At 38.2% G+C, this 17,597-nt stretch overlaps 2 protein-coding genes across 6 annotated transcripts; one reads left to right on the top strand and one right to left on the bottom strand.

Annotated features, from left to right (window-relative positions):
• Window positions 1-1,623: 1,623 nt before the first annotated feature.
• On the top strand, window positions 1,624-8,001 carry LOC149811316 (putative magnesium transporter NIPA8). 2 transcript variants are annotated; one of them, XM_089993195.1, is made up of 15 exons: window positions 1,624-1,795; window positions 3,562-3,670; window positions 3,925-4,174; window positions 4,436-4,523; window positions 4,929-4,990; window positions 5,369-5,454; window positions 5,542-5,615; window positions 5,892-5,994; window positions 6,089-6,217; window positions 6,327-6,426; window positions 6,547-6,666; window positions 6,754-6,844; window positions 6,952-7,015; window positions 7,310-7,409; window positions 7,488-8,001. In XM_089993195.1, the coding sequence occupies exons 3-15, from the start codon at window positions 4,082-4,084 to the stop codon at window positions 7,701-7,703; spliced, it is 1,326 nt and encodes a 441-aa protein (XP_089849321.1). In that variant the 5' UTR covers window positions 1,624-1,795; window positions 3,562-3,670; window positions 3,925-4,081; the 3' UTR covers window positions 7,704-8,001. The 2 variants fall into 2 exon arrangements, with proteins under 2 accessions (XP_089849321.1, XP_089849320.1); XM_089993194.1 differs by having other exon boundaries at window positions 1,625-1,795; window positions 7,307-7,409.
• A 4,648-nt stretch (window positions 8,002-12,649) lies between these two features.
• LOC149811315 (syntaxin-22-like) lies at window positions 12,650-16,813 on the bottom strand. Of its 4 annotated transcripts, none has more exons than XM_089993197.1 (7): window positions 16,511-16,813; window positions 16,348-16,441; window positions 14,779-14,918; window positions 14,522-14,596; window positions 13,253-13,410; window positions 13,079-13,179; window positions 12,650-12,954 (listed from the first exon to the last, which is right to left on the bottom strand). In XM_089993197.1, the coding sequence occupies exons 1-7, from the start codon at window positions 16,696-16,698 to the stop codon at window positions 12,886-12,888; spliced, it is 825 nt and encodes a 274-aa protein (XP_089849323.1). In that variant the 5' UTR covers window positions 16,699-16,813; the 3' UTR covers window positions 12,650-12,885. The 4 variants fall into 4 exon arrangements, with proteins under 4 accessions (XP_089849323.1, XP_089849325.1, XP_089849322.1 ...); XM_089993199.1 differs by having other exon boundaries at window positions 13,265-13,410; XM_089993196.1 differs by having other exon boundaries at window positions 12,856-13,179.
• Window positions 16,814-17,597: the final 784 nt, after the last annotated feature.

Here is a 17,597-nt window from a genome sequence, read left to right as displayed (position 1 = left end):
TGATTATAGGGCGTCTGAAGAGAGGGCCATTATATAAGATTTATGGACCATAACTTAATGTATTTAAGAGTCTCTCTCCAATTTAATTCATTACAAAATTATAGACATTACATGTCACTTCACGTAGTGTACTATACCATATGAGATATCACATGGCCTAACCAGATTAGATCACATAAATTGGGCTTAAACTTAAGAGAATTTTATGATGTGTGGTTCAACGTATGTAGGCCCACATGATTTTCTAACAACTCAAGCTTCAGATTCAATCAACCTGCCAAAGAATCATAAATTATTAAAAGAAAAAGATGAAGCTTGCCTTCTCCTTTAAGAGAGGGAAAGTTGTATTGCACCATATATCTGCAAATCATGCATCTTCAATTGTACGCATATGGCATTTGAAAACAAGCTCTAAAAGATATTAGATCAGATCCACCAAGCCAGAAGTCATTAACTTCAACTTTTAGAACTAAGGATGCGTGCATGCACATCTGCTCAAAGTGTTGGAAGAATCCAAAAGTGGAGAGAGATTCGACGCCACCCGTTGGTGTGCAGGCTGTTGAGAAGTCAAGGCTGACTTTGGCTTTCCAATTCCACTAATTATAGGAGTTACTGTTAGACGCCGTGGGCTTACAGACAAATGTTAAAAACAACAAAATAACGTCAGCCAAAATCTCATGAAAAACAGAAATTCGGGTGTTTTTCTTTGATTCCTGCTCAAAAAATATTAGCAAAAGCAAGCTCAGTATATCGGGGTTCACACCATAATTCTCATATTTAGAGTTCTCATATTCTAGTGTGTGCTCACAACACAAGGCTCCAGCCTTCTGGTAGGATGACTAGTGAAAGTCACCAAGTTGAAGGGATATCATGAGTTTAAAACCTATGGGTACATGTTCCTTGGTTGAAGCGGGGTGTACTCTTTGATGGACAAGGGGAACCTGGGTTTTTTACACCAATGAGCTCTATGAGTAGGGTTGTTTACACCAATTATCAAATAAATAAAAATATAAAAATCAAAATTAACAAATTTTCCCAAGATATGTCCATTATCATGATTTTTGTTTAAACGACAACCTTGAGATATTTTGAAAATAACACAAAAAAAAAACTTTCAGTGTGGAGGGTGATCTGTAAAATAATTTACAGGTTACTGAAGTTGCAATATATATATATATATATATATATATATATATATATATATATATATATATATATATATATATATATATATATATATATATATATATATGTTGTAGCTACGCAACCCATAAATAATCGATCACACCCAAAATGATGATGGTGGTTGGTAAGGATGATCTTCTTCTGGCAGCCTATTGAATGAAATGTGTTGTAGGTGAAATGCTTCCTTCGCCCTCTCAAGTGAAGGCATTTCTTCTTGCGTCTGGTACGGTTGAAAATTCGGCCGTTTTTTATTATTATTATTTGCTTTCAAACGTGCCCTTATACAAAGAATTATTCCCAAGATACCGTTGGATACCACAAATGGACGGTGTAAAAAGAGGATGGCATTTCAGTAACCTTATCGGAAAGCGTAGAGCGGCAACGATGGGTCCCATCTCCCAACCCCGCTAGTCTAGTCGGTGGAGGGAAGTTGGGTAATACGTCCTTCCCCTTCGTCACCACAGAATACGCCGTTATTTGTATTTTTTCCTATTTTCTTTCTCCGAAAAAAGAAAAGAAAAGAAGAATCCGGCAGGCTCGATCTCTACCTCACCAAGCGAGACGAATCGATTTTCCCCCTAATTTCGAAGAGGAGAATCGGAAGATCGAGGTAAATGTCGTTCGAATTTCCTATTTCTCGGTTTCCCCCCTTCTCTTGTGCGTTAGATTCACCAGATTTAGGTGTAACGCATGAATTCCGTCCCCTTTGATTCATTATTGATCTCTTGTGCTTCGTAACGGTGAATGTTTTTCCGTCTTGGATCGATCTTAAAAGAAAGATGTGTTTTTTATGAGATGTAACCAGAAATTGATGCCAGATATATATCTCATTCATTATCCTCTTCTTCCTTTTTAAGTTTCTGGTGTAAAATTCTCGTTTTTGTTTTAGGTGACTTGATGAAAGGCGCTTATATCCTTTTTTTAATAGGAAATTTAGGAAGCGAATTTGGAATTCACTTTTGGTCAATCGATTTGTAGCGAGATCTCGTGATCGCTTTTCGATTAGTCGCCGATGGCTGGAGGCATGTCTTAATTGTTAAGCATGGTAATTAATGGTGCTAGAAACGTTTTAGAGATGAAGTAAAGCACTGGCATTATTATGGTGAAGTTTTGATGATTGAGATGGATTTATGCAAGTATGAAATCGAAAAAAAGTGCAGAATTAGAGCTAGGATTTCCTGTCGTTTGCTTCTCAGTTGTGGTGGTTATTGAAAAGGAAGCTGATGGTCCGGAATATGTGGGAAAAGTTTATCTAATCTCCGAAACGGAATGTTGGCGACCGAGTTTTCAAACTTCACATGTTTTTTAGGCAATGTCACTTCGATTGAATGCACTACAATGGATAGAAAGTCTTGGGATTTGATTGTTTACATTCAGAGGAGGGAGATAGGGATAGTGATTTGAACGAATGGGGTACGGGAAATAGTGAAAATGGAATCAGTGAACGAGTTGAGGTGTCTGTAGTGGACATTGTCATAAACAGTGGGACAGAAAGATAAATATATAATCCTTGCTTGCCTTGTGATACAGTAGTTTTGGGGAAGAGATTAATGGTATCCTGTCCAATAATCACAAGAAATCTGTGCGTGTAATCGGTTTTGTGTTGATTGAGGGTTTCTGGCAACTGAAAGCTGTGTAGGCTCACCCTCGAAAGGTTGATAGGCCTTTAGTCAAAGATGATAGACTCTAAAGTTCAAACTATGGGCTTTTCAAAAGGGTTATTCCTTTTCAGGTTCGCAAACAAATCCAACTTTCATTAAGCTGTATTGTTTAACAACAGCTGTGACAATGTACGTCCTACAGACAAGAATTTTTTCTAGGTGTAAAAGACAAATACTAAGCGATTTATATAACCGTCTAATAATAGGGATTGATTTGTGAGCTTCAATCCTTGGGGGCGCCATTGCAGGTGGATTTGCTCCATAAAGTCTCCTTTACCTAATAAAAAATGATACCCCTAGCCAGCCAGCTGATTTTGCATGAGTAGATCCCACTATACTAAGATAACCTTAAGGAGCTGTGACGTAAATAGTGTTAGCATACTCCACCTCACTAAACAATGGCAATATATGCTAAAACCTGTTGGTGTACTGGAAATATCAACTTTTTATGTCATGGAAATCTGTATGTATTACTTTTGTACAACTACTACTACTACTGCTGCGGCTGCTTTTTCCTGCTTCTATTTTATGCGTAAGGTAATGGTTTACACTTAGGTACATGTTGCTCTCTTATGGAAGACGATTTATATTTCATGAAATTAATCTGTATAGATTGAAGAAAGTATATTAGCTGATTCTTAAGTTGATGATCATGCTTGTCATCGAATTTGTTAACAGTATATGCTATAAGATAACCTTTTCCTTCTTTTTGTAGTTTCAATGTTTCAAAGTGTGACAAAGGAACATCTTGTAGCTTATAATTGATCATTTGGATATGGGATATACATTTGTCTGACATTATGCTGAAGAAGAGACCTGGAAAGGTTAAAGATCATCATCTTTCCCATCTAAATGGTGTTTAGTTGTATGCTTGTTCCATTGATCTTCCACAAGATAGTTGTAGATGTTTATTTTCTATGAACTTGTATGGTATTTTTCCTAGTTTCATGGGCCTCACCATATAGTATTTTTAGTGAGGCATATAAACAGAAAAATCTGTAATGTGAAATAGATCTACAACAAAATGAATGTTCACCATGAATTTTTTAATTCTCTCTGAAAAGATTTCTATTAACAGATTCACAGAGTCTATGATCGTGTTCGTGATAGGTGAAGAACTTCTTGGTTGTTCAACTTCTGTACCAGTTATGCATCATTGCTAGATGATTGACACCCTTCTAAGGATCAGAGTAATGTAAAATTACATCTAAGGGCACGTCAAGGACAGTGTAAAGATGGGAGAATGGGTTATTGGAGCAATTATCAATCTTTTTGGTAGTCTTGGCATAAATTTTGGCACAAACCTATTGAAACTGGGTCACAATGAGGTAGTTTTTCTTTATTATCCATGTTGTAAGACTTCATTATTTCAATAGCTTTACTTATGGTGTCTCTTGCTTCTTGAGGACATTTCACTTCTCATTTTAATTTATTTTCATTCCTTTTAACTACCAAACTATTGGGCTTTGAACTTAAAAAGACTTTGTATATGTGCATGTCCATGTATATGCATGATTATGTGTGCATACATGCATTGTATTTGTGTATGAACCTTTTTGCCTGCTTAGATCTGCTTGGGATTCTTGCAGAGAGAGAGACTTGCTCTCCTGGATAGTGGTGGGAATGGTGGAAAACTTGTTCTGAAGCCAGTTATATGTTTCCAAACGTGGCGAGCCGGTACTGTTCTATCTAATAACTGTGCAATATCTAAGCTGCTTTCTTTTAGCAGTATATGAAAGCTTGATTTGATCTCGCTTTTAAAAGATACTTTTGCTCCCAAACATTTGGGAAGCATCTGCTAGTTTGAGAAATTTGATCTCCAAAACGAGGAAAATATTCCAGCATCTATTGAAAAAGATGATTACTATTTGAATGGTAATCCATTTTGGTATAAAGGTATTTTGCTTTAGAATTCTACTCGATGACAGTTGCACAAATGGACTTCTTGATTTAGATGCAACTTTAGAACTTTTTACTGCCACAGTGTTATCCTCCTAGCAGTGCTGTTCAAGCACACTACATTTGGCCTATATGAGAAAATTTTGATGCTGAAAATCACCATTGGAGGTTTCTTATGGACAGGCCTGCTGATTTTTGCATTGGGAAACTGCCTAAACTTTATCTCCTTTGCATATGCAGCACAGGTCAGTGTTTGTTTGCATTTACTGGCTGTAGAACTAAGTGAATACAATCAATGGCAGTTAATTAAATTAGTCTAAATTCTTCTCTATGGTATTATCAAGCTTGCATATATTGAGCAAATGAGTTGTAGATTTTCTTCGGAACTGGATGTTCTTGCATCAGCTTGAACACAAACATTCAGCCTACTGCTTGACTTTTGAAAGGTTACTTTAGTCTCTTTGTTCCCTGATGATGCAGTGGTTGTAGACATCCATCCTTCCAATGGAAATCTATTATAATCATTGTGGTTCATAGTTTGAATTAAATGTGTGATTTCATTTTTAATCTTACTTCTGTTTAACCTGAATGGTTGATGCTAGTTCGGTTTTATTATTTTGCAGTCACTTCTTGCAGCCCTTGGATCAGTTCAGTTTGTTTCTAATATAGCATTTGCATATTTTGTGTTGAACAAAATAGTTACGGGCAAGTATGTTGCTTTTTGGGTTTTCCGTTGTCTTGAAGAATGCTACCTCCCTCCAGTGTTTGATGAGAGTTTTCATGGTCTGCTTTGCAGAGTAGTAGTGGCCACTGCTTTTATAGTTCTTGGAAATCTTTTTCTTGTTGCCTTTGGAAACCACCAATCACCTGGTACTTATTTTTATATTTACCACATGCTAATAGATTGTTCTTTTTGTCAGTTTCCTGCATGCATTCCTCTAGCTTGCTGGTTTAGTATTTTTCAATCTAGCAAATGCATTGGGTGAGGAAGCTTGTAATTTGAGCAAACTTCCTTGGCTACAGTGTTTTCTAGAATATCAATAGAAAATACAGCGAATATTTCAATAGAGAAGAAGAATATTGAACTTGAGATGAAGATAAAAAATAAAAACAAAACAAAGAAACTGAATTTTCTGATTGCTGCAGTTTACACTCCTGAGCAGCTGGTGGAGAAGTACAGCAACCTCATATTCCTTCTGTATCTCCTGATTTTAATGTTGATTGTTGGAGTAGCTCAATACACATACAGGTGAGGAACAATTCACTCTTTGCATGGTAAATCACTGTTTATAGTTATATCTTTTATCTAATTTATGCTACATTATGATGATCAATAAGTGCAGGAGAGGCGAGCTCTTACTTTCAGTTTTTGGTTTCGATCTTAGCCCCTATTGGCATATGTTGATGCCTTTGACCTATGCTACTGTTTCCGGAGCTATAGGGTCATGCTCAGTGTTGTTCGCAAAATCACTGTAAGCTTGTTTATTTTGTGGAAGTAGTCTAATGGATTGTTGTATGTATAGATTTCTGTATTTTTGTGGTTCAGTTTGTAGTTTATCATGGCTGCTTTTTTCTTCTCAGATCCAACCTGTTGAGATTGACCATTGGTAGCCGATATCAGTTGCATAGCTGGTTTACATACTCCATGTTTTTATTGTTTCTTAGTACAGCAGGTTTCTGGGTAAGGCTTCTACATGAAAGTTACACAAATCATTTGGATGTTCTAATATTTTTTTTTGTCCTAGATGATAAGCATTCTAATTATTTAAATCTAGGTGTTATTCTCTTTGTACCTCCGCAGATGGCCAGATTAAATGAAGGGTTAGCACTGTTTGATGCAATCCTTATAGTGCCCATGTTTCAGATTGCATGGACCTTTTTCTCCATTTGGACAGGTTTCGTATATTTTCAAGAATATCAGGTTTGATGTAATCCCTTTCATTTCTATCATGTTTTTCTCCACCTTATGCTTTATGGGGAACTGTTGAACTAGATTGATTTTCTGCAGGTGTTTGATTCACTGAGGGCTTCAATGTTTTTACTTGGAATGATGTCGGTTTTTGTTGGCATTTCCTTGCTAGCACCAGAGGATTCCAAGGGTAAAGAAGCTCTCTTCATTTACATTATTTTTAGAGCAGGCTTTTGCCCTTTCTCTTTTACAGTAGATCAAATGGAACTAATGATTTGTACCTTGTACCATTCACAGGCAGTGAAGCCAAGGATTCTGCTTCTGTAGGTTCTACATCAAATGTTGCGACAAGTATGACGAGGTAACTTATGCAGTCTTGACATGTCTTGAATCTGGAAAAAGTGAACTTCACTTTTGTCAGTCCTGAAACTTTTGACCAGCATGTGCATGTCGCCCAAAATTGTATGGCTACAAAGTTTTTTTAGAAGAAGGATTTTGCTAACTGATCATGTGAATTTGTAACGTTTTATCTGTGTCGCTGTAAATTTCTATTAATTTAAGTTTATTTATTACCTTATGATTGAACCTTTTAATCTGGAAGTTTCATGAGACGTTAGTTAATGGGCTCCCATATAATTTTTGGGGTTAATAGCAGGTCAGTTCAGCCACCTCCAGATGATACAGAAATCAAAGACATCAAATCATTTGGGCAGGCAGTACTATCAAGGGCAAAAACAATTGCAGTCAAGGCAAAGGTACTTTGGACTTAAATCTCTGAATCTTCTATTATTCTGGAAGCTTTGAGTTTTCTCATGAAGGCAGTTCCTCTGCAGACTGCCTGTACGCTATCACTAGGCCTAGGCGAGGATCAGATTAGTGCATCTTCAGTTTTGGTAATGCCTATGGTTTCCTCAAGGATGACTGGTTTTAGGGGAGCAAGTTTTGATCGTGCAAAGCTGTATGCTCTGGCAAGCCCTGATTGGAGCAGGCCTTCAACTGAAGAGAACAGAGAAGATCTGGAGACTACTTCTCTGCTTTCGCAAAGATGAGGCAACACAGCGATGGGGATGTACAACTGATTTTTCATCAACTACTAGTTCTTGTTGGGGAATTCTTCCAAGCCTTGTATCCTCTGGAATGATTCTCACATTACTGTAATTCTTCAAATTTGTTTTCATTACGAGTGATGTTGGGAAGTGAAATTCATTGTGTTTATCTGCCTTCCTTTAAAGAGGCCAAGTATTGGACTTCGCTTACTGCTTGCATGAGGATATGCTGGAGAAGAACAAGAATAGTTACCCTCCAACACTTTATTCTATACTTTAATACGGAAAACAAGATTCCAAAGCTATCACTCATCTCATTGGATTCTTATATTAGTCTCTCTCTCTCTCTCTCTCTCTCTCTCTCTCTCTCTCTCTCTCTCTCTCTCTCATCTGGGCAGATGACAGTTTTGAAGGGTTATAAAGTTGGAAGGCAAGCTTTCAAGGGTAAAGACAAGCAATACAGGTCATAGAGCGTGCAACAGAGAAAGCTGCGTCAATGTTGGGCTGACGGTGATGGACAGCATGAATGCAGGGAGGGACCGTGTGAAGAACATGAACCGAAAACTCCATGGGTCTGAAGTGGGCCAATCGGTTGGCAGCCATGCGCAGGCAGCAAGGAACGCTGCCAATCACGTAGGATCAGCCATAGTTGATGGTGAGAGCTTTTCATCTGGAGCTCTGTGGCTATCTCAGCTACTGCAGAAAGCCTCAAAGTTCACATCTGGATTGGGTAAGAGAAAGGGTCCCAACTCAAGAAAGAACAAGTGATATTATGTCATAGCATATGGTTATCCTGTATAAATTTTGATAATAATTCGAGACTGAGTAAAATACTTGAAAATCTGACATTAGACAATCCCAGCTAATCAGAATCTGCTGACCTGACTGGCCTCGCTCAACAAGAAGTATGTAGTAAAAATTAGTTGTGGGTTGTTTTGAAAGTTGATTTGAGGTTTGTAAATATCCAAAAGGTTTTTGTAGCTCAATCTTCTGTTTTGTCGTTAGTGTAGTATTTTTTGTTGTCTTTATAACATAGTTATGATTTCAAAATATATTAGAGACTTTCGTCAAATTATGAGACAAGCTAAAAAGTTAGTTTAGTATCGAGAGAAAATTCTTATGGGCTTAAAAGGGCGAAGCTTTCTTGGAGCTTGTCAATTGCATTTGCAAGGTCCAGGCCTTAGCCTTAGCTTGGATTGACTATCCTTTCAAATAATTCAAATAAAACACGTCCAACACATGAGAAAAAAAGTCCAACTCTTTCTGGTCCCTTCTTGTTTTCTATATAACTTTCTCGATTTTTAACATTTTTCAATTACTTTTTTTGCGTTGGGTTGCTGTGAATATTGTCTCTTGTCTGCAGTATAGAGACAATGTTTAAACATCTTAATTTTCCATCAAATTGAAGGCTTATTGTCTCCTTGGCATACTTTTTTACGCTTTGAAAAGTCGTGCAAGCCGACTAAAAGTGCAGCAGTGGTAGCTAGCTCATTGTATCCCTAAGGAAGACTAGACGTCTAATTTTCTTCCACCATTACCGGGGGATGAAAACTACCTTAAAGAAAATGACTGACTTAACGCGTCTCGTGTCATTCTTAGCATTGGGAATTGAATTCCCACAATTCCACAATTCACACACCCATATCACAACAGAAGTACCATCCAACACAATGCATAACTCCACTACTACAAATGAGCCAGCATGATATCATCTTTCATGATTCCACCTTGACCACATCTAGGGTACTCACTAGGGATCTGAAGTCTGAGGATAATAAAGGTCCAGTCAACCAAGAAGAAGATGAGAATTGAGAAGAAGCACCAGAGGAGGTGCCCAAGAAGGATCGAACTTAGGAAAAAAAAACAATAGATTATCTAATGGGAAAGAAACAATGGAAGATGAGGAGGACTATGAGAAAGAGGAAACAAGTCCTAGGAAGGAAAGGTCCATGAAGATTAATAAGGATGACCTAGTTAAAAAAAAATACTCAAGAAAGTCATGAAAAGTATGGGCGAGGAATCTGGTGATGAGAAAGACCATCACCTCAGGAAACACAAATCCCAAAAAGAAGCCCAGAGAAGCTAAGGGTAGAGTGAAGAGGAGGAAGACTGACACCCCCAGAAAAGTAAGATCCAAGGAAGTCTAGAACAGGAGAAGATAATGAAAGCTCATGTGAGGAAAGGGAATACCATCCCAAGAAAATCCGATCCCCAAAAAGAAGGTATAGAGAAATGAAATCCAAAACTTGGGATCCGATCCCCCAAAAGAAGGTATAGAGAAATAAAATCCAAAACCAACGAATACAGAAAATATTATGAGAAATATAAAGATGGAGAGGAATATTACCCAAGGAAACATAAGGTCCACCCAAGATATTACCAGGAAGAAAGAAAGGTATCCAAAAGAAATAAGGACCTAACATCTGATGAGGAGTATCCCCCAAGAAAAGAAAAATACCGAGAATATGAAAGGGGGTATATAAGAAGAAATCCAAGAAAATACCAAGTCTACTCTTCAAATGATGAGGAAGTTCTCAGGAAACCCAGGTACCGTAGAAGGACGGAAGAACCAAGTAGGGATGAAGAAACGGTGATTAAAAGAAGTCCCAGATATGAAGACATATCTTCAAAGTCCAAGGAAGAATACATTCCAATGAGACCATAAAAGAGGAAGAACCTCCATAAAGAAAAGAAAGGAGGGTACAAAAGAAAAGAGAAGGAATTCCCAAGGAGTTGAAAGAAAAATGTCAGGAAAAGGGAGAAGAGATCCCTGAAGGGAGTAACTTTGGGAAAGATGAGTTAGATACCACTTCAGAACTGAGCCTACAAATTCAAGAACTTCAGAATTTAGCAATGCGGTTGACCCTTCAAATGAAAAACCAAGATACCAAGGAGTATGATCCAAAAGATTCCCTTCAAGGAGAAGATGATCCAGCCGAGTCTCCTAAGAAATTTGTAAAATTCAATGGAACCGGGAACCCTTACGAGTATGACAGTGTTTGTGGACGAATGCTTCAAATACTATGAGAATGACCGACTTATAATAAGATAGTTCCCAAGAAGCTTAGAAGGTAATGTGTTAACCTCGTTCTCCACAATAAACCTTCAGAGGATCAAGATTCAAGACATTCAAAGAGATAACCAATGCTTTTCTTATAAGGTTTCACTATAATGTTGAAGAACTCTTAACTATTAACCATCTATATGAGACCAAACAGAAGAAAGACGAAAGTGAAACAGAGTTTATACATAGGTGGAAAATAGTTTATAATAAGATGGTTGAGCCTGTTTTAGAGAGGAAAGCTGTCACTATATTCTCAATAACTTAACTCGAGCCTTAAAGATCCTTATAAGCATAGTCCAGGCTAATAATTTCAAAGAACTAATCAAGTGAACTGAATGAATCGAAATAGGAATCAAGAGGGGTCTCTATGAAGGAATAATCATAAAGTCAGGAACCAATAAGGAGGAGAATTCTAAGAAGGCTGAACATCAGAAAAATCATGTCAATGTTGTCATGTACAATAACAATAACAACAATTTTCACAAGAGGGTCAACAAAGACTGAAATCCAAGGGGTGAAAGAAGGGATCAGGGATAAAACCAGATTCAATTGAAATAGACTAGTCAAAACCTCTTCAGCAGAATAGATAGACAAGACAAAAACAACACAAAACTTAGTGGGCAAGGGATCAGAAGTTCATAGAAATCTGCCAAAGTTATGTGGAAGTCATCAATATCTTAATCCAGGCAAGAGTGTTGAAGCTTTCATCAGTACCAGACCCCCCAATTATAAAAGGGAAAGATCTAGCTAAGTTTTGTAAATTCCATCAATTAGCTGGACACGACACAGAAGAATGTATGGTCCTGAAGAATATAGTACAAGACAATTTGAGTAAGGGGGAGCTACTCGTGACAGGGAGAGAGAAACCATCTACTTCCAATTAAGATTTGGGCATTTACCAGAATCCATTTCCTAAACACTAAGTCCAAGAAGTAGATAACCCCTGAGAAGTTGAGAGTAATAAAGATTGGCCCCAACCTGATAACCTCTGAGAAGTAATTTGGGTCTCATTCTCACACGAAGAGTCCCTCCAACTTATCTCATTTTTCTCATATATTCCTGAAGAATCCCTGTCAATTACTCCCTTACAACAAATCCTATCCGCCTTCTTTAAAGAAAAAGAGAGCTTTTCCATAGATATCCTATTTTCAGGGGAAAACTCTGACTAGTCATCTCCTGCTTACCCATTCAATACACCACCAGCATCCCCGAACGAAATCCAGAGTTACCTTGCTAACCAGAACCATGCAGAGCCATGTGGATCAAATGATGTTGGGGAAAGTTCAGATTCAGAAGGAGAAGTAACCTCAAAAAGAAAAGTCCGAACAAAGGTCACATCATACACAAGCACCTATTCGAGTAATATCAGGGTAACCCCCAAAGTCTTGGTAGACCCAGAAGACAGGGCAAAAGTAGTTCCAAGATGGACCGAGATCCCAGTTATATAAGTCGGATCCAAACCAAGCAAAAATCCTACAAAGGATGAGCTAATGGAGCTATTCCTTGTGTACCCCTCATGAATACGTTTGCATCTTCAATAACACTGGCTCTTTGATCAAGTTTTTAATGGCTTTCTAGTCAGATCGTTCCCGCAGTTCGGATATGAAGTCTCATTCGAAGAACCTAGTCCTCATCCTTTACACTCGGTACCATCTTTCAGATGGACAACATCCACAATGGTACAGATTTTTCTTCCGTACTTCGTATGTGCAACCAAGTCATTTGCGCAGACCATCAAGCTCATGGTTGAAAGACTAACTGGCCTGAAAGCCATGGATTCTCATAGATAAGATATAAGAAAACCAAGGTGTATGTTTCACTGAAAGATGGTGCTCCGTTGATATCGCATAATTCACATACAAGCTTCATCACATGATGCACTAAATTATGAAATTCACTGGATTCCTTAACATTGTTTGTGTTTTATCCATCAGAACTGATGAAAAGGATACAACAACAACAATCCAGAAAGCACATACACATCAACAATGAAACCAATAAAAAAAAGGTCAGAATAAAAAGGAATAAAAAAGGGAAACCGTGCAATGAACGGTCTGAAAATCACACCTAAGTTGTCATACTACAAACAAGAGGTACAGTACCACAACTTGATGGTGTGCACTATCTGATGAGGATAATAATAACAAATATGATGATCACCACGATAAAGATTATCAGCACCCAACAACTCTGTACCACAACAGGAATGCAGATCAGAGGACTGATACAAAATTCAAAAGTGAAAACTTGGAGAAATGGACACTTTATGTTGGAAAAGGAAAAAGGCAATAAAAGAAGCACATGTGCAACTCACACATGATGATCTGGATTTAACACTTTTTGCAGCCTTGACTATCTGTGTTTTAGCTTGAGCAGTTGCTGCATACGAACCATCAATGTTTGAATCTATATCATCTGTCACAAGCCAATGCATCAGCAAGGCAATCACAGTGACACTAATTCACACGAAAAAATCCTCACAACTTACTGATAATTACACCTTGCTCATGGACCAGAACTGCAAGATCTTTAAAGATATCATTTACTTGTCCAATTTGTCCTTCAATGTCTTTAATCCCCTGTTCTCTTTCTTCTATGATAGCTTCATTAAAAGCAACCTCATTATCTAGCAGCAATATCTCTTGTCTGTAAAGTCCACAGAACACATCAGGTGGAGCAACAAATCCATGTTCATAATGCTATGATACAGGGGTAAGAGTTGGATATTACAAGCGGCAAATCATAACCAAGTACTACATGAAACCTCAGAAGATAGGTTGCCACTTAAAAATGCCATAAAAATCCCATCAGAACTTCACAAATACTAGTCTAGCAAGATCTACATTAAAATTCTCGATGTAAAGAAAGTTGAGGAATTTCTATATATTAAAGAGTGGGTGGTCTAATAGCATGTTTGGCGCAGAGAGTTAAAAGTCAAATTTCACAAAATAAAAAGTTTTGTTTTAGCCTAAGGTATCTGTTAAAAAGAAGGAAAATATTTGTAGCTGCAACCAACAACAAAAGCCACTGAACAGACAAAGGACTAAATATACAACAGAAGGTATCAAACTAAGTCAATTCCAGACATGTTCCCAATAGCTCTGCAATCACAACAGGGACACTGCTATGATAGCAACAGAATTTCTAGCAGGAAGCTTTGATATGCAAAAGAAATGAGCGTTAATACCCATGGAGCACCAATTTTGATTAAGGCAGAGTAGATGGATAAATTTCCATTCTACAGCACAAAAATTCTAGCATGCTTTCATTTTTGTTTGGTTTTATTCTTTTCAATAGCCAAGCTGGGCTTAGGTAAGTGTTCTACCAGATAATGAATGTCAAACTCTCCAATAACTCCAGTATGAATTTTGACTGCCCTTGGCCAAGCAACAAGGTCTAGATTTGGATAAGATTAAGAACTAAATATTACAAGCAGTTAAACTTGAATAGCAACTCAAAGAATAGAAAACTACATGGATAATAATGCAGATGCATCATATGAGACCAATCACATTGACAAAGTATAGAAAACTGATGCAGTAATCCTCCCCACAAAGTGTGTAAATCAAGAACAGAGTATAAATAGTACACTTATTTTTTGGATAAAGTACATGAACAAAGGTGATGGTTTTTTGTGAGACAACTCAAAGCAGATAAGGCAGAGCAAGGCATACAAAGTGAAACATTGCAGTCCAAAAGAGACCCATAATTGAAATTGATGATTTTTCAAGCAGTTCAATAGGAGTAGAATATTTACCTTTTCTGTTCTCTCAAGAGGTGTTGCTCTGCACTCAAGTCAAGATTTGTTGTGCTTAGCTCATCGGAACCAGAACTGTGTAGAATGCACAAAGAAATTTGTCGTATTGAGGTAGTGGCACAAAGTGAATTTCTTTTCTTAACATTGACATATGCATATAACAGAAAACATGAAGGTAACTAAGGATGAAACTAAAGCATCTAAGAGTTTGCAAGAGAGAAGAAGGGATGGAGAGAAGAAGAGAACGCATCTCTAACCTTGTTGCTAATGCAGATGGAGGGAGAAAAGGCTTATAAGATGTCTCACGTTCAGCTGCAAGTTGCTGTGCTTTCTGATAGTCTTTCAATATAGCTTGAAAATCCCTTGCCAGTTTAGCATGTTGAATTTTTTTACTTGCCTGCAAATTCAGCAGAAGAAAGTAGGCCATCTATATACATATAATGTTTCCCAGGCTGCAGTTTTGAGTGAGAAGCTCTCCTTAAAATAGTCACCCAATCATGTTGAAAGATACTCAAGGATTAAGATTGCTAACTCGTAATATATTAAGGTATATCCTACTATTTAGAAGTCAAGCAAAGGAAGGCAGAAAGTGCATGAAAAATAAGGAAGTCCTCAGGGAACCTGAACATCATTAAAAATACAAAGCACCTCACAGCACACACACAGCATTGATCACAGGAGAGCATCTAACGTGATGAAAATCGATCAACACAGCTGGTTGAAAACTGTATAACAACCAATACATGACATATTTACATCACAACATAATTTGACTAAAGGCAAACAACAAACAATAAACACTATCACCAACTATAGATCATGTTGGCTATACATGCATAAACCACAGTTGTCTACAATCTAGTAACAAGGAAGAGCTTCAAAGTGAATAGCAAATGTGAAGCTCCATCTAGATGAGAAAGAAAATGCAAAACCCGGAAACCAAAGGCACAGGTAATTTCTTAGCATTGAAGCCGGACAATGACGGCCAGCAAGTCAGAAAAGTGCGACAAAGTAACGAAGAACAATATGCTGCTCAAGATAGAGAAAGCTATGTGCTCAGCAAGCACGAGAGACGTGACTGCCACCTCTCACATCTCTGACCTTAAGTGAGTGTTTGGATGCACCATGCTCCTTGAAGAGAAGACAAAGAAAATGAGATGTTTTCCCAGAACACACGGGGGCGATGCGATTCTCTCCCTTTTCCTTAGACTTGGTACTGAGCTTGCTTAGTGATAATGTTTGCAATTTACAAAATCTCCCAGAAATCACAATTGCTACTATCCGGAAAACAGGGACATGTTAGAAATTGTTTTTATCACAACTTAATTGGGGCCATCAGCAACACCCTGTAATTTGATGAACACCTTTCCCAGCGGTCCCTTTTGGAAACCACGAACATGCTTTAAAACGCACCAAGTTGAACGAAGAAATCAAGCTCACCAAGACCAAGTACAATAAGCAAAAACACCAATCTCGAACTAAGGTCGATAAATTCACCAGTGGTGATTTCGCACTTTTCAAAAGTCTAAAGACATTGTTTGAAATTAAAGAACAAACTGAACATCCTTCAAGCATCAGTTCTGCACAATCTTTCGCTGTCAAAGTAGTGTTTGCTCACATAAAAACACAAGCAAAAAAAGAAAACGAAAAAGAACTTAAGGGAAAAAGAAAAAAGAATGACATCGATTGTTCCTACACAAGAAAGAAGGGACGATTCATATCAATCGCAGCACAAAACTAAGAACAAGAAGGAAAAGAAAAAAACAGGAGACTGAATCGGTAGCTCAAACAAGAAGACCCATCTCAAATACGAGAGGAAAACTCACACTAGCATCCGCGCGGTGATCGTCGTCCGTCAAAGCCTTGAGTTTTGCCGACGTATCCTTCACCAATTGCCCGATCCTCTGCCGAGCGTCGCGCCTGCACAAACAGAGAAAGAATGAACGAGACGCCTCACACAGAGAGAGTTGGAGCGGGCTTCGGCCGTACAGCTTGTGGCGGTGATCGGGGGTGTCTCGGGCGGTGCCGACGGCGTCGATGAGGTGCTTGAAGGAGGAAACGGCGGTGTTGATCTGGAATATCCCGGCGGCGACGGCCTGGCTGGCGTTCCGGGACGCCTCTCCGGCGTCCCTCCGGATTCCCGACGGCCTCTCCCTCTCGAGATCCTCGAAGCTCATCCTCCCTGCAGCAGCGGCGCCGGCGTGGGTGAGGAGGGCGAGCGGTAGACGTTGGGGTAGAGAGCGGCGCGGCTGCAGCCATTCTCCTGCGCGCTTTAGTTGTAAGGCGTTCGCGGTCTCCAAAAGGTGTGTGGGCGCACTAATCATTAAAACCTTGTCTTTCTTTTTTCCCGTTTGTTCAGGGACTGGATCCGGAGAGGAACCTTTTTAAGACCCGAAAATCATGCCGTGAATTTGGATCCCTTGGATTCGGATTTTGTTACGGGTTGTCTAAACATGGAGAGCAGATCGGAAGCCCGGTTAGGAATGTCAACAACATATCGGATTTTTATCTGATATCCAACCGAATCTGACTCCATACAGTAGGATTTGATAAGCCAAAACCCTATTTGATTATAATCCCATGCCACCGAATCTAGAAGATATCTATATTTGATAGATGTCCCAATCGGTTTTATATATAAAACAAATCCAATTTGGAATGAGCTTCTGATCATCCAGTCTGAATAATATTTAACCAACATCGGATCTGGTATTGGCTGGGTCTAACACCAATTCAAACCACTTACATCGTTTACCCGATCCCGATGAGAGTAGATGTAGTTACTCGTATTACACAAAATTTGTGCCATACTGTTCCTCACAAATCTGGTTTTCAGGAAACATATCGGCAAAGAGAATCTCATGATATTTAAAAAAATGATGCTTTTTCCTTTAAAAAATCTCAAAAATATCAGTTTGTAAAAATAAATAAAATACAAATATAAATAGTACAACGTACCAGGTAAAAGGAGTTTTGATTTTTTGCCTTTCTACTAAAAAAAAAATATTGTGTTTTCATTTTGCTAATGTCCGGTTAAAATGCAATATTTTCAAAACTGTTGATATTAGGAAAATGT

The sequence above is a fragment of the Nuphar pumila genome, chromosome 17 (genome assembly GCF_984573655.1).
Source record: "Nuphar pumila chromosome 17, dmNupPumi1.hap1.1, whole genome shotgun sequence".
Classification (NCBI taxonomy): domain Eukaryota; kingdom Viridiplantae; phylum Streptophyta; class Magnoliopsida; order Nymphaeales; family Nymphaeaceae; genus Nuphar; species Nuphar pumila.
The sequence above is the reverse complement of the archived record's forward strand: the minus strand, read 5'-3'. Positions and strand labels throughout refer to the sequence as shown.